Source organism: Electrona antarctica (genome assembly GCF_951216825.1).
Source record: "Electrona antarctica genome assembly, chromosome: 4".
Taxonomy (NCBI): Eukaryota; Metazoa; Chordata; class Actinopteri; order Myctophiformes; family Myctophidae; genus Electrona; species Electrona antarctica.
Window position 1 is genome coordinate 40,717,818 of NC_136809.1, and position 13,516 is coordinate 40,731,333.

General features: G+C 39.5%; 1 protein-coding gene across 1 annotated transcript; it reads right to left on the reverse strand.

Moving 5' to 3' along the window:
- Positions 1–1,386: 1,386 nt before the first annotated feature.
- Positions 1,387–13,029, reverse strand: capn9 (calpain 9). The gene is made up of 20 exons (XM_079499141.1): positions 12,688–13,029; positions 11,562–11,631; positions 11,154–11,272; positions 10,809–10,942; positions 9,626–9,794; positions 8,953–9,036; positions 8,545–8,630; positions 8,369–8,446; positions 7,875–8,035; positions 6,249–6,406; positions 5,689–5,897; positions 4,923–4,959; positions 4,723–4,803; positions 3,999–4,056; positions 3,659–3,723; positions 3,396–3,464; positions 3,208–3,286; positions 2,270–2,386; positions 1,673–1,731; positions 1,387–1,530 (listed from the first exon to the last, which is right to left on the reverse strand). Exons 1-20 carry the CDS (start codon positions 12,892–12,894, stop codon positions 1,504–1,506), a joined length of 2,067 nt encoding a protein of 688 aa, XP_079355267.1. The 5' UTR covers positions 12,895–13,029; the 3' UTR covers positions 1,387–1,503.
- Positions 13,030–13,516: the final 487 nt, after the last annotated feature.

Below are 13,516 nucleotides of genomic sequence, written 5' to 3' on the forward strand. Positions count from 1 at the left end.
CCTGGTTCTGGTTGTTGCTTCTGTCCCCTGCAGGTGATAAGCGTTGTGTCCAGCGTGTGGCCGTCCCTCCAGCCGACTGCTTATGTGTTTCATGTCAGGTTTAGTTGTAGTTCCATTTGTCTGTCTGTTAGAGTGTTTGTTGATCCATCCAGTCATGTAAGTCATACTACACATTTTGGGCTCACAGAGCCATTCTGTCTATCAGTTTGTGATGCACTTAAGCCACTTTGTTATTTATTGTTGAACTGAGTATTAAAGCAGATACTCTTTATGAGCCGTGTTGTTCTTTCATACATGTTACGGGCAGTAAAACCCCTAGACTTGAACAGTTCGTAACAAGGTCTACATAATTATATTCTTAATTACAAAATTCTGTAAATAGTTAGAAACAAACCAAACCCTTTATTATAGAATATAGGCATTCATGTAAATAAATGTATCCTGTCCTTTGATTTCAACTGTGTCTTTGGTTTTTATTAAACCATTTAATCTAACTTTGTGGAGGCTGACATAATATTGATATTGTTTAATATCAATATTAACTTCTAATAACATCTAAACAGGCATTTTTATTATTTTAGATTTGACACATTTGGCACCCAAATACAAACACATAATATGAGCAAATTACCTGAATGGGGGGGAAAGACACTAGACAGATGCACAGGAAGGCAAGACACACTTTTCTACAGTTTAGTCTACTATCATCACAACTAAGATGCTGTCCCTCAGGTTCCAGTGGAAATTGAAGCTGTTTGCAGAGCAATATGAGAAAATATTCCATGTCCTGGAACAGGGCTCAAAAGTCTTGTGTTATACAGTATACTACAGTCTACATTTTATAATCACATACATTAGATAGCAAACCTCCCAAGGTTGTTGAGCGATTTATCAGCGACAATTAGTGTTTCTTTAGTTTGGAGGCTGTTCGTTCAAAACCAGTTTTCTGATATGACTGAACCTTACTTTCCTTATCCATGTTTGGCTTAGGTGAGTTTGATGACATTGATGTGCTGTTAAAGCTCAATTACACTTGGGTGGAGTGTGGGTTGTGTAGTCTGTATTGACTTGTGCTTTTCGTTTGAAATGTACCCATTCTGTATACTGTTAATACATTTTTCAATCAATCAAACCTATGTGGAACATGGAGATGAATTTCTGAGTGATGACACTGATGTGTTACACCCAGCCAAGACACATGTTTTACTCTCAAAGCAGATTTAATGGTAAACTTCTTGCAGAGTGGATAGAAGACAACTTGTTCAGCACAACATAGGTAATGACAATACAAAATTCCCCCTGTCTGGTAAACACTTCACAGTACAGTACCTCTGATCTTCACCATACTTTTTCATGTCAATAGGCAACAAGAAAGTATAAAAATAGCTTTTAAGTAAGAAATAAAATAAGAATGTATTTGTGTGCGCACACACATTTTAAGGGTATGCAACACATTGCACCCATGTTTATTTGTTCTTCTTTCATTTGACTTCAAGGGTATCCTTAGACGTTCATGGACAACATAAGGAACTGCAGGAAGAAGAAAATAACATTATCACAACTGCTATAAATAAAATATTATTAGATTAAAAGGAAAAATAAACGTTCTGAACATTTACTGAAAATGTACAATGATGGCAATACAGCTGTTTGACTGTTAATGAGCTTTTACCTGCATTATGTTCATGTTCACCTTTCCTTGCTTGACATTGTCCAGCGCCTGGAAAACTCCTGGTAGAGGAAGCAAAGTCAGTCTATAAGACGTTCCAGCAACTTACATATTTATGGTACTCAAACAAAAGGTTTGTTTACAAAACCAAAAGAAACAAGACAGAAACAGCTGGGCAGCCCCTAGACTGGCCAAACATTATGAGAAATCTTGTGTGCAAATCTAACATATTTTGTCCTGAGGGTGGTGCTAGAGTAAAGGCCACAGGCTGGTGTAGCTGAAATGGATAGCTAGGTGTTCAGGGAGCATGAATGCATTTAGAAAGTTTCATGGCAGCAAGCCTATTACATTTTGAAATGTCTTGGGTGGAAGTGGAAAGTCTGGCCTAATGGTGGAGCTCGCAGAAAGGCCAAGAGCTCACTGAAATCACTTGGATTCATCCTGCAATCTGCCTATTAGATCGTTATGAGATACCACCCTGCTTTGAGGCCCAGTCTAGCATACATTATGATAAATACATACATTATAGGGCTGCTGTGTGAATATGGTGTGAATGATGCAAGGAAGGACAGGTGGTTGTTACAGGAAGGGTGTACTTACTGAACATGTTCTCCAAACGAACAATGCATGTGAGGTAGTCGTCAAAGTCAATGTCATAGCTGTCATCAGCAAACCTTAAGCCAAGCAACTGCAGGAGCTTGGTGTTCAGTTGCATGCCTTGGTCAAAAGAAATATTATTTGTTAGTCTTGGCTTGTTGCTCTATTCTAATGTATGTAACTGATTTATGAACGGCAGAAAGGCCTGATGTCCTCAGCGACCTACATTAGCTTTGTTTAAACAATGATATAATTGTTTTTTGTATATATGTATATTTTATAAGATGTATTTACTAGTCACATTGTGGATTGTTCACAGAGACTTTATAACACAATTCCAGTCTGTAATCACCCATCGGGTGAGGTGAGGTGATCAGTGGTGATTAGGTGCACCTGCACTATTACCACTCCTTTAAAAGGGACTGACATTCACAAACTCTCCACACTGATGAAGGCTGGATATTATTATTATTATATTCCATTATGCAAAAATAAAAACTATAAAATGCAGTCTTGGTGTGTGCGACCCATTACCGTTATTTTAGTCTTGGCACTGACATTCTCTATTTTCTCCACAACAGAAATTTGGTAGCAAGTGATTTACAGTGAGGAAAGTGAAATATAAATGTATAAATGATACAACTCTAAAACATAATCCTGATAAATGTTGAAATATACAAATATAATTATATGAACAAAGAAAAAATAACTAATTGTCATTATTTTACATTACAATTTTTACATAAATTCTCCCATTTAGCCCCTGTCACTACTGACCCGCAGAGCGGATTCAAAGCCCTACTGTATGTGGTGGTGGGTGAAACCCTTACTCCTGTGCCACCCGATCGTCCAGTCTATACATATATTTGCAGTTATTGTAGAAGAAGATCATTTTACTTGTGGGTATAATCTTTTCGTAATGCTAAAGAGTTCTATCTCACCTGCGGCTTTGAGGGCAATGCGAAGCTCGTAGGAAGACATCTTTCCTGATCGGTCCGTATCAAACGACAAGAAGAGCATCTGGAACAACAGTGACACATGTTTCACAACCTCTCCCACTCTCATTCATAACACATCAATCCGCCAATAGATACATTTAACAAATATCATGAAATATCTGAACCCATACAATCCACTTCTTCATCTTTTCCCAGAAGACCTTGAACTCCTGGAACTCCAACATGCCTGTGTTGTCCACCTGATTTGCTGTCAAGGGAAATGCAATCACAGTATCTCGACATTCACAGGAATAGTGTTCATTTGAAAACAAGAGGATATGCAAAGTAGAAGCTGTATTTAGTTTAGTTTAGTTTAAATGCCAAGGGGTTCATCTTTACACTGTAATCTCTCATCCAGTAAAGAACTGTCGCTCAAAGAAGCATAAAAGGATACATCCATTAGGTTGATGATGCTGTGACATGTGTTAAGACTGAGGCCATCAAATTTGATTTCTTTTCCTGGGGAAAACCAAAAGCAATCATGGAACAGAATTCAACGAGCAATGTCAGTTTAACTTGAATATAAGCACTCCAAATAAGTTTATCACAAAGTACTTTACAGAGCAACACAGTAATGTAGATTAAACATGGGATTGGTGTTTTCTGAATCGCTACCATTAAAAAAAGTATGTCCTGGCGATTGAATAATGAAGTGAAACACAATTAAAATTCAGACTGAGTGTCAGTCAGGCTAGTATGACTATGTTGTTACAACAAAACAAGACGATGCATACTTCTGCTGAGCACTCCATTCAACATCTGCTGAAGTTCTCTGGCAGAGATGGCCTTGTCCTGGAAATACAATCGTAAAAGATAATGTTGAAGGTGCAGTTCACGTGAATCACACTTGACCTAAAATTAGAACCTTACAGTATCGCATGGAGGTCATGTTTGTGTTACATTCTTCTACTAGGGTTGGGTAACTACACCCCTGTCTGATTGTAAATAAATGCCACTGTGACTAGTGTGAATATGGTCTACCTAGTCTATGCAACATAGGGAAGACACATCCACACCATTGTTTTGAGATTAAGAAACCTAAATCGCTAGTTTGCTGTTTATTTCTTTTTGTACTGGAATTGAAGGATTACATAATCTCATGGACTGAGAATTACTTTTGATTTGGCTTATACATTTTTTTCCAAAGCTGCAGCAGAAATTGTATATCGCATGAAATTTACATTTCCATCTCAACTTTTTGAACCACTTATTAAAGCCATATTTTATAATTGATAGATTTTTAAAAAAAATCACAAAGCCTTTGGAGCTTATAAACGATTATTTTGTTGCTATTTTTGAAAATCTCTGTTTGAAAATGATTGCCTGTGATGTAATGACCTCCCCAAAACAACGACGCCAGGTTGAGAGTGGTTAAATGTTATTAAATACTTAAATATTTCATTTCATTTTGTTGAAACCATGTTTCAACAAACATGAGAATGTTTAATGTTAACTCACCGAGCCAGCCAGCTGATCAAACAGCCTCCTCAGACCCTTTTCCTCGTCGCTCTCCTCCTCAGGGAGACTGGGCATGGGTGGCTGTGTGATATGGACATTTTGTATTATAAATACAGCATAGCATGTGTAAATAAAAAATAAACTTACATCCTGTATTATACAAGGAATATCATTATTGGGTGAAGAACTGATCTACTTACATCCGGCAAGTCAGCATCAACATTACTCCCCATCTCTCTGTAGAATAACACCACAATTTAGCAGTTTTTACTTTCTAATCTATACACAATGACCATGTCACAATAATAACAATATAGCAGCTAAAGGTCCAATTATTAAATAATTATTAGAACGTTAGTGGCTTAATTTCCCTTTTCTTTTTTCTTTTTTACAATATGAGTGAACTCTGTAGGTGAGTGTAGGATAAGAAATCATCACCAATCAAACATATTTTCAGTTTTCACTGTGGCTATAATGTCAGTCTACACAAGTCTTTACCAGGTAACCATAATCAATCACTACTGACCGTTCCACTCAGATTAATCTGCCCTGGCCTTAGCCCTCAATCCAGTTCTCAGGTCTTTACACTGGTTTCTGAACTGATTTCAACATATTACTACTGTTGGCTCATAAATTAAGCACTGAACAGTTTAGGGCCCAAATACATTTCTGATCTTGTGCTACATCATAAACCATCGAGAGCTCTCCAGTTGTCTGGGACAGGAGTCAGGACAGATCTAAACGTTGAGAAGCAGTGTTCCACCTGGCCTTGCCTATAGCAACCACTGTGATAGTGATAGAACAAAAGCCTGTGAAATTACACTTCTCTTTTGTTCTTATGTTATTCAGTTGTGTTCTCTTTGTTGTTTGAGTTTTGAGGTTTTTAGAGGTGTTTTATCTTTTAGCCCTCCTCCTTTGGAATTTTATTCTTTGTCCATATTTACAGACGTCTAACTAATCACTCACAGCGCTCCAGCTTTCTTCTCAGAGAAGATCCGTATAAGGAAGTCAGCCTCGTGGTGAGGCTGGAAGGTGGTAGGGACCAGCAGATAGTTCCCAGGGGGTAGGGTGAAGCGTTCCGATACCTCCCTCATGTTGATATAGGTCCTACTGCGAGCCTTGGATGCATGGTACCGGAAGAAATCCTTCCCCAAGTGGTCCGCATCATCGGGAGCCTGAGAAGCGGGGTGGGGGTAGATTTCAACATCCTGTCTCATATACTTTTACATTTGATAATTTGACACAGTTCTAAATTGATCCTTAACTAAACCTGCCCACATATTCTGTTTTTATCGGTCTGTGCCTGTGTTCTTCTCAGTGTGGTTTCAGTCCAACACGTCATACAGTATCTGTTTTGCAGTAACTTTAACCAATTTCTCACATGTAGCATCATACGTTGTTACACCTCATATCATGTATTCAGCCATGTTACTTTTCAGGATTCAAATTCGTCAGGTGTTGCCTATCAACATCATACAAAGATCACATAAGAAGAAGTTTCAGATAAAAAAAAAAATCTGTCTCACATCATACACAGCGAAGCCGATGGTCTCCATGTCCAGTCCTTCTTTCCTCAGCTTACGTCTGTTCTTCTGCATCAGGGCGATGACCACACTGCACACATCATCCTCGTCATCAGCATCCTCCAACGTCAGCTTGAACTGGGGATTGGTCCAGAATGTGTCTATATAGCATGGTGAAACTTAGACGTTAGAACATGTCACACATGTGTGTTATATGCAAGTACATGTACAAGTACATGTATGACCAACAATGTTCAACCCTCTAAGCCACTTTTTTCGTGAATGTCATTATAGGCAAAACATTTCCAAAATTCTCCACAATTGTGAAAATACAAGATCAGCTATTCTAGATAGCATATTCTTCGCTGTTTTTGCACGAACAAAGGGCTTAAGTGGCTAACCATTATTATTCCTTCCAATCCACTTTATATAGAGAGCACAGCACATGTAAAACAACAGTGTTGAGCTAAAGTACTGTACACTCTTAACCAAAGATACCCGGAGCAAAAGAACAATACACAATAAACAGGCAACATTAAGATAATGCCTAGTGGAAACAGCAACTCTCAGCATGTTCGAACTCCAAGGAGAACACTTGAGTTTTCAAATGTGATTTAAACACAGGCGAGGTTTGGGAAGCTCTAACATGAGGTGGAAGATCGTTCCACAGTGTTGGTGCTACAACAGAAAATGATCTCTACCCGGGACTTCAGCTTTGTTTTAGGGACCTTAATAAGTGACCTCAAGACCATTGTAGGTTATTTGGGAGGTAGAAGCTCCGATATGTACAATGGTGCCAACCCATTTAAAGACTTAAAAGCAAACATTAAAATCTTAAACTGGATCCTGGAGGCGAGAATCGGGAAGATGTGATCATACTTCCGTGCCCCTGCAACTAACTGTATTGTGATAAGCAGGCTTGGGTAAAGCCAACATAAAGTGCGTAGTCGAGTCGGGTTGAAATAAAAGCATGGATAAGACGTTCAAAATCAGAAGAGGTTACAGCAAAGAGCAGACTTGACTTTGGCTAAAGTCTCAGCTGATAAAAACTGGATTGGAACAGAATTAATCTGTTTGCCATGAAGCTTAAAATCACTGTCCAATTTGACACCAAGGTTAGTGACCACCGGTTTTAAAAATGGCTGCAGGGGGCCCAGATCCAGAGAGGAGGAGTCACAGGCAGTCCTGGATCTGAAACATTACATTTTTGGAAGTTTATAGGGCCATTCACGCTTTTAATTTTTCTTCAGGGGCATGTAGATCTGCGACTCATCTGCATAGAAGTGGTAGGGGAATGCCATGCTTTTTAAAAATCAAACCTAGAGGGAGGAGGATTTCATGCATTTAAGTTGTTCCGTTTCACTGAGTTTAGCCGAAAAGATATGTGAGATTAAAGGGTGGCATGGTGATTCGTATAGAGTCTTGTAAGTGGAAGGTCCAATGTTTGGTCTCTTATGTGCAACTTTCAGTTTGAAGAAGGTGAGGTCACCAGTAGGTCACCACTCTGTGGCTGATCCTGAACTTTGTCCTCCATGTGGTAGCGGGTGAGAGAAAAGAACCAATGTCCCTTTGGTTAATCACATTAAACATTTGATGTCCTGATGCTTGACCCTGTTCTTAACTTCTTACCAATGAAGTTCCTGCAGCCTCCTGCCGAAGAGCCTCGGATCCAGTTTCCCTCAAACATGCTGACCTCCCAGTGGCGCTTGGTGTTGTCAGTCAAATCATCCGGGGTCATGTTGCAGATCTCAACCTTGTCATAGTTGGTTTTGAAGTCCTCAAACTCCATCCTGAAATCAAAGTCAAAATCAATAACATCTAATGACACCTAAATGACCAAATATCTAGAGTTTGACATCACATATACTGGACACTGCTAACATACAGTACAGAAGATGGCTTCACTACAGCACCTCACGTATAAAAGGACAAAGCAAGACATAAACTTGCTGTCGAGATTACCGCTTTTGATTTTAAGTCACTGTGAAGTTTGACGGAATTGAACAGAACTGTATTATTACAAAATTATAGGCATCCAGAGGAAGCACGCTTACTATTAACCACACCTTTATGAGTTTGCACATCTGTGCAATCCTTGCTTTATTCCATTGATTGAGGCTTACCAGAATTCACCATCCTCCATGGAATTCTGAAGGATACGTTTTTTCTCAGACCTGTCAATTGAGTCCCATTCTCTGGATCTGTCGATGAAAGAAGAGATCAGGTCACAAGACTGGTCAATTTATCATTAAAGTTACAGTTTAGGTTTTCTTAGCAGTTTGTGAATAGTTAAACGTACTTGTCACTCCAGGGTCCATTCCATTCTACTTGTCCCCAGGGGTTCCTGATCCGGATTAGCTTGACTTTCCCTCCTCTGTAATTCACCTGAGGAGTAAAGTAATGCTTAATTTAATGATAGAATTATCAAAGCTACAACACGTTAATTATGAACTTGTAGATCAGCTATTTTTGGCATGTGGCACCATTGCATGACAAAGTAAATTATAAATCAGGCATAAGTATCTAAACTTCACTGTTTTGAGACAAAAACACTATGTAATATAACTACATACAACTCTGAATTCGATTCCATTTCCACAATAAAATACAAAATATTGTTTTTCTTGTGCGTGTGCGTGTGTGTGTGTTTGTGTGTGTGTGTGTGTGTGTGTGCGTGCGTGCGTGCGTGCGTGCGTGCGTGCGTTACCTCTTCAAGTCCTGTGATCGTGTAAGCATGTCCCTTCACCAGACCACTGGCAGTCTGGGCCTCCGACTCTGCTGAGCTGGTGATCTGGAGGACAGCAAAAATACATAAAAGTTCTGCTGAAAGTGAAACCCACTTTGCTCATCTTAAAGGCCCAATCCAGGATGGTTTTGAACATATATGAAGTACTTCATTATGCTACGTTTTTGCCATGTTTTGCCATGCCATGTTTTTGTGAGTTTTTATTTATTTAAATCGCTCTGGATTAAGAGCGTCTGCTAAATGCCTAAATTGTAATAATTATAATTGTACATTATTACACTAGCCTTTTTTTCTGATGGAGCAATCAGCTTAAACAGTGTTTAATGGGGATAGTTTTAACAGGTACTCATAATTTCCACCATTGTAAAAGGTGTTTTGCACATGGGACAACCACTAGTAATCAGGCCTTTGTTTGCATTTGCACTGCCATATGATCATGGGACAGTGTAAAACAAATGTACTTAACTTAAAACTTAAAACTTTAAATTTACATTTAAACACATTTACTCTAACCTGACTCCGCCATTTACTCTACTACTCTATGCAATTTGACTCATGTACATTGTTCATATGTACTCGACTATAATAATAGTATATTCCTATCTTTAGATCAAGCCGCTTTAGGGGTCCTTACATCAATTGAGCATCCCAGCATGGAGCCTCTGTCATGGGCCTTCTTCATGGTCTTGAAGAGGGTAGGTGGAGCTTTTTTGGTGTTATACATCTCAGCCACACCGCCTGTAAAGTCCTCCATGGCTTCTATTGTGCTGCCACCCTTCAGAGACTCATAGCTGCCATACAATCTGAAAGGATGGGGAAAACACTGATCTTTTAACCACTTAAGCCTTAACCACAAGACATTCTAAATGATGTCCAAAATAGTCGATCTGCCATCTCACAATGCATCATTTCATATCATTCATATTGCAAGCTTTTGGATTGGCTTCTTTTTTCCTTTATTTTTGCCTGTAATGACATGTCCAAAATTGGATCTATAGGGTTGAAATGGTTAAGGAGTATTCTATGTACGTTGTATTATATCATGTAATTTCTCTGCTATGTGTCATGCTCTAAGCATGGGTTTGAGTCCCGATCTCGACAACCTTTGCTGCGTGTCACTCCCCATGCATGTCTCTCTCTACATTTCCTGTCAGCCTACTGTCCTATAGCTATAATAAAGGCATAAAGGCTCAAAAATAAATCTACCATAAAGGGTGCATGACATTGTTATTAGTGGATAAACAAATAAATTGTATAATGTTTGTAAAAAGGGATTGTCTTTAGGTGTTGTTTACATTTACTTAAAGAAAGAAATATTCATGTCACTGCAGAATGTCAGTAGGATACTATGCAGTATGTAAATAAAAAGTAAACAAATATGCACCAGCCAGAAGTCTTTTTTTACAAGACAGGCAAAAGGTCACATGAAGAACTGTGGGATAGTAATGGGAGATGATTTCAAGTGGTATAGAACAGTTGTTCCCAAACCTTTTAGCTCAAGCTTGAGTCTGACCCAGAGTTTGAAACACTGGTATAGAAGAAGAGGATATTATGGAGACTTTATGTGTTGAAACAAGTAGGCCTAGTAGTGGAGGGGAAAGGAAGGAAGGTGACATAGAAAAATAAAGGGATCCATCTTTAGCCATCTTTGGGCAGGCTACAATAGGTCTACCAATATAGACTATATTCACACAGCGGCCATTTTGTTCTCACGTCATATGTTCAGGTTGGGATATTTTCCAATCCAGCGCGTTATTAGCTTAATAGCAAAATGGCCGTCGTGTGAATATGGTTAATAGACTGAAGTGCAAAATTACTTGGCATAGGCCTTCTCCAGCAGAGCGCTCCAGAACTCATTGTTTGAGGCAGAGTGGACCAGAACCAGCTTGTTCCTCACAGAGGGCAGCCTGTCATCCACCACTACGTCCAGCCATTTGTTGTGACGCCAAAACTGAAAGAGAAGCAGATAACAAATGTAACAGCTCACTTCTGAAACAGTGTGAAAAACATATTACATATATTGTCTCCAAAGTATCAATGATGCCGTCTAGAAAATATGGGTAAAATTATGACAACCAATGAGATTAATTTAAGAGGCAAGGGTTTTATATTTCATTTTTACTTTGCTGCAGCATATCACTGACATATACAGGTAAGTGTACCTGAAAATGGAAGATGCCAGCATAACTGTGGTCAAATCCCTGGTCATGGGGTACGACCCTGGCCAAGGCTTCCTTATGGAGGGTCAGGGAGGCAATGGCTGCCAGGAGCCAGCAGTCCCCTGGAGTGACAAAACAAGTGTGTTTTAACCACTGTATGCAAAGGTGATCTTAGAATGAAAGATTAGTCTGTGAGCTTACAGTATGTAGGCCTGATACAGGCAATATTAAAAATACAAAAAGCTTTTAAAGTGATTGGTATAAAGGTCAATAACGGGTCTAAAGGATTTAGAACAGCAGTTGTAAATCGACATTAGTTAGTAGCAGTACTTGCGCGCTCTGCTTGCGCACAAGTTGGCACCTCGACAGAGTGCATTTCTAGTAGTAGTTATAGCTCTTTTGAGTACCAACCCAGTTGTCCTTGACATATGTCTGTCCTGTTGGCATCACCAACAATGAACTTGGGGTTCTCACAGAGCTCCTAGAAGGATCAGAAACAGACCATGTCAGGTGATTAAAGATGGAAAGGTACTGGTTAGTTCTGCTTTTTTTTTCTTGTTTTGAGAATTGACGGGCGAGGTGACACAAGTAGGTGTGTCGACATTCCTGGGAGTCCTGGACTTTTAATCTGACACACACACACACACACACACACACACACACACACACACACACACACACACACACACACACACACACACACACACACACAGTAGACCACGCCACAGGAAGGCAGCTGAGGTATTTACCTGCAAGGAACACCCTACAGAGAAATGCATCCTTTAATAGTAATTCTCCCTAATGGTGATTTTCTCCATTGTTCAGGGTAGCATTGCATCTCAATCTCACACATTACTGTGTAGGTCTGTCAATGTAAAACAAATATTCTCTTTGACAAAACAATTATCTGTATCCAGATTTTGCATTCTAAAAACAATCTGAATCATTGACATTTATAGACATAGAAGAACGTCACATTAAGATTATGTAAAGAATTCATAATTTCCAAGCTCTCTTAAAGATGTCTAAATGATTATCAGTACTTTTCATCTGAGCTCAACCTAACCTTAAAATAGTTCAATGCCTTTATGCTAAATGTCTGGAAAGAAAATGTTCTACAAAATTCTTGCTATTTAATAGTACTGACATTTATGCATGAAACTAATCACTCACAGAACTTGAAAACAAGAATGCTGCCCCTATGCTTTCCTTTGACATAAGCCTATTTACCATATTTTGTTGTAAAACTGGTTTAACAGTCATGCTGGATTAATTCTTCCCTTCCTTGTCACATGGTATTTTATTGTTTGTATGACAACTTTGTTTTTAAAGGGAGACATTTCTAAACAAATGTATTGGTTCAGGCTGAAAGCTACTTGGGATGACAGTTCAGCTGTGAGACCTGCAACGTCTATGAACAGCATATTGCTGTATGTCCTGTCAACGTGCAATCATCTGAAACTCTGAATTCCAGCTCACTCATTGTACTTCTCTCTGGATAAGAGAGAAAACCAACATTAAACTGTACTGTACATACCTTTGGTCTCTTCCATTCAAAGCTGATGGGAACACTCTGGCTGTAGAAGAGAGAGGAATCAATGGCAGGGAAGTCGGGGTCCTCAAACAAGGTGTTTTTCCTCAGACACTCCTGCCTCAGCTCCTCAAAAGACTTCCCGTCGTACTGTGTGTTGATGCCCTTGGCCGCTTTGGCGCTCCCGCCTGACAGGGTAGAATGGAGGGGCATCTTCAGGCTGGGGAGACAAGGGGATGAGATGTCTCTGTGTCGGTGACTCCGGCCAGACTATGGCGTGGTTCGTGTCAAAAGCTCTGTCTGTCCGATCCACCTCGGTGTGATGGAGGGACAGGCCTGTCAGGTCGGTGGAGTACTGCACTACTAACACACCCTCTAGACAAAAACTGGTTTGTCCTCCCTTTTAATGGACCTCGCCCCTTCCACCTACTCTGCCTTAAACTCACTATACGTTTGAGTCATAGGCGAAAGGAGGAATTCATCGCGGAATGTGGATGATGTAGAATCAAATAAATTAAGCCCATGGCACATTCAAAACTCTACACCCTCAAGTGGTCTTATGGCAGGACTTAGTGTATTTCATAATCATCTAAGGAAGCGTCTTTTTATGGGCAGGGAGATTCATTTCAGCTTCTTGATTCTCCTGCACTTTCATCAATACAGTACAGATTTCTTCGACATTATCAAGATCCTATGACAGAACTGTGGAATACAGACAAATAGTTCTCAATGTCATGTCTAGGGACCAAAAGGGCTCCATATGGAACCTTATGGGTCTGTACTGAGTGCACAAATGGAACCACATTTGTCCATTTGTACAATCATAGTTAAATTG

Excerpts from the sequence above, each read along its gene's own strand:
- capn9 (XM_079499141.1), bottom strand. The coding sequence starts at position 12,894 with ATGCCCCTCCATTCTACCCTGTCAGGCGGGAGCGCCAAAGCGGCCAAG. Across the intron at positions 4,804-4,922 it reads TTGATGCTGACTTGCCGGAT|CCACCCATGCCCAGTCTCCC; the intron begins GTAAGTAGATCA and ends CATATCACACAG. Across the intron at positions 3,724-3,998 it reads GAATGGAGTGCTCAGCAGAA|GAAAAGAAATCAAATTTGAT; the intron begins GTATGCATCGTC and ends GGTTTTCCCCAG.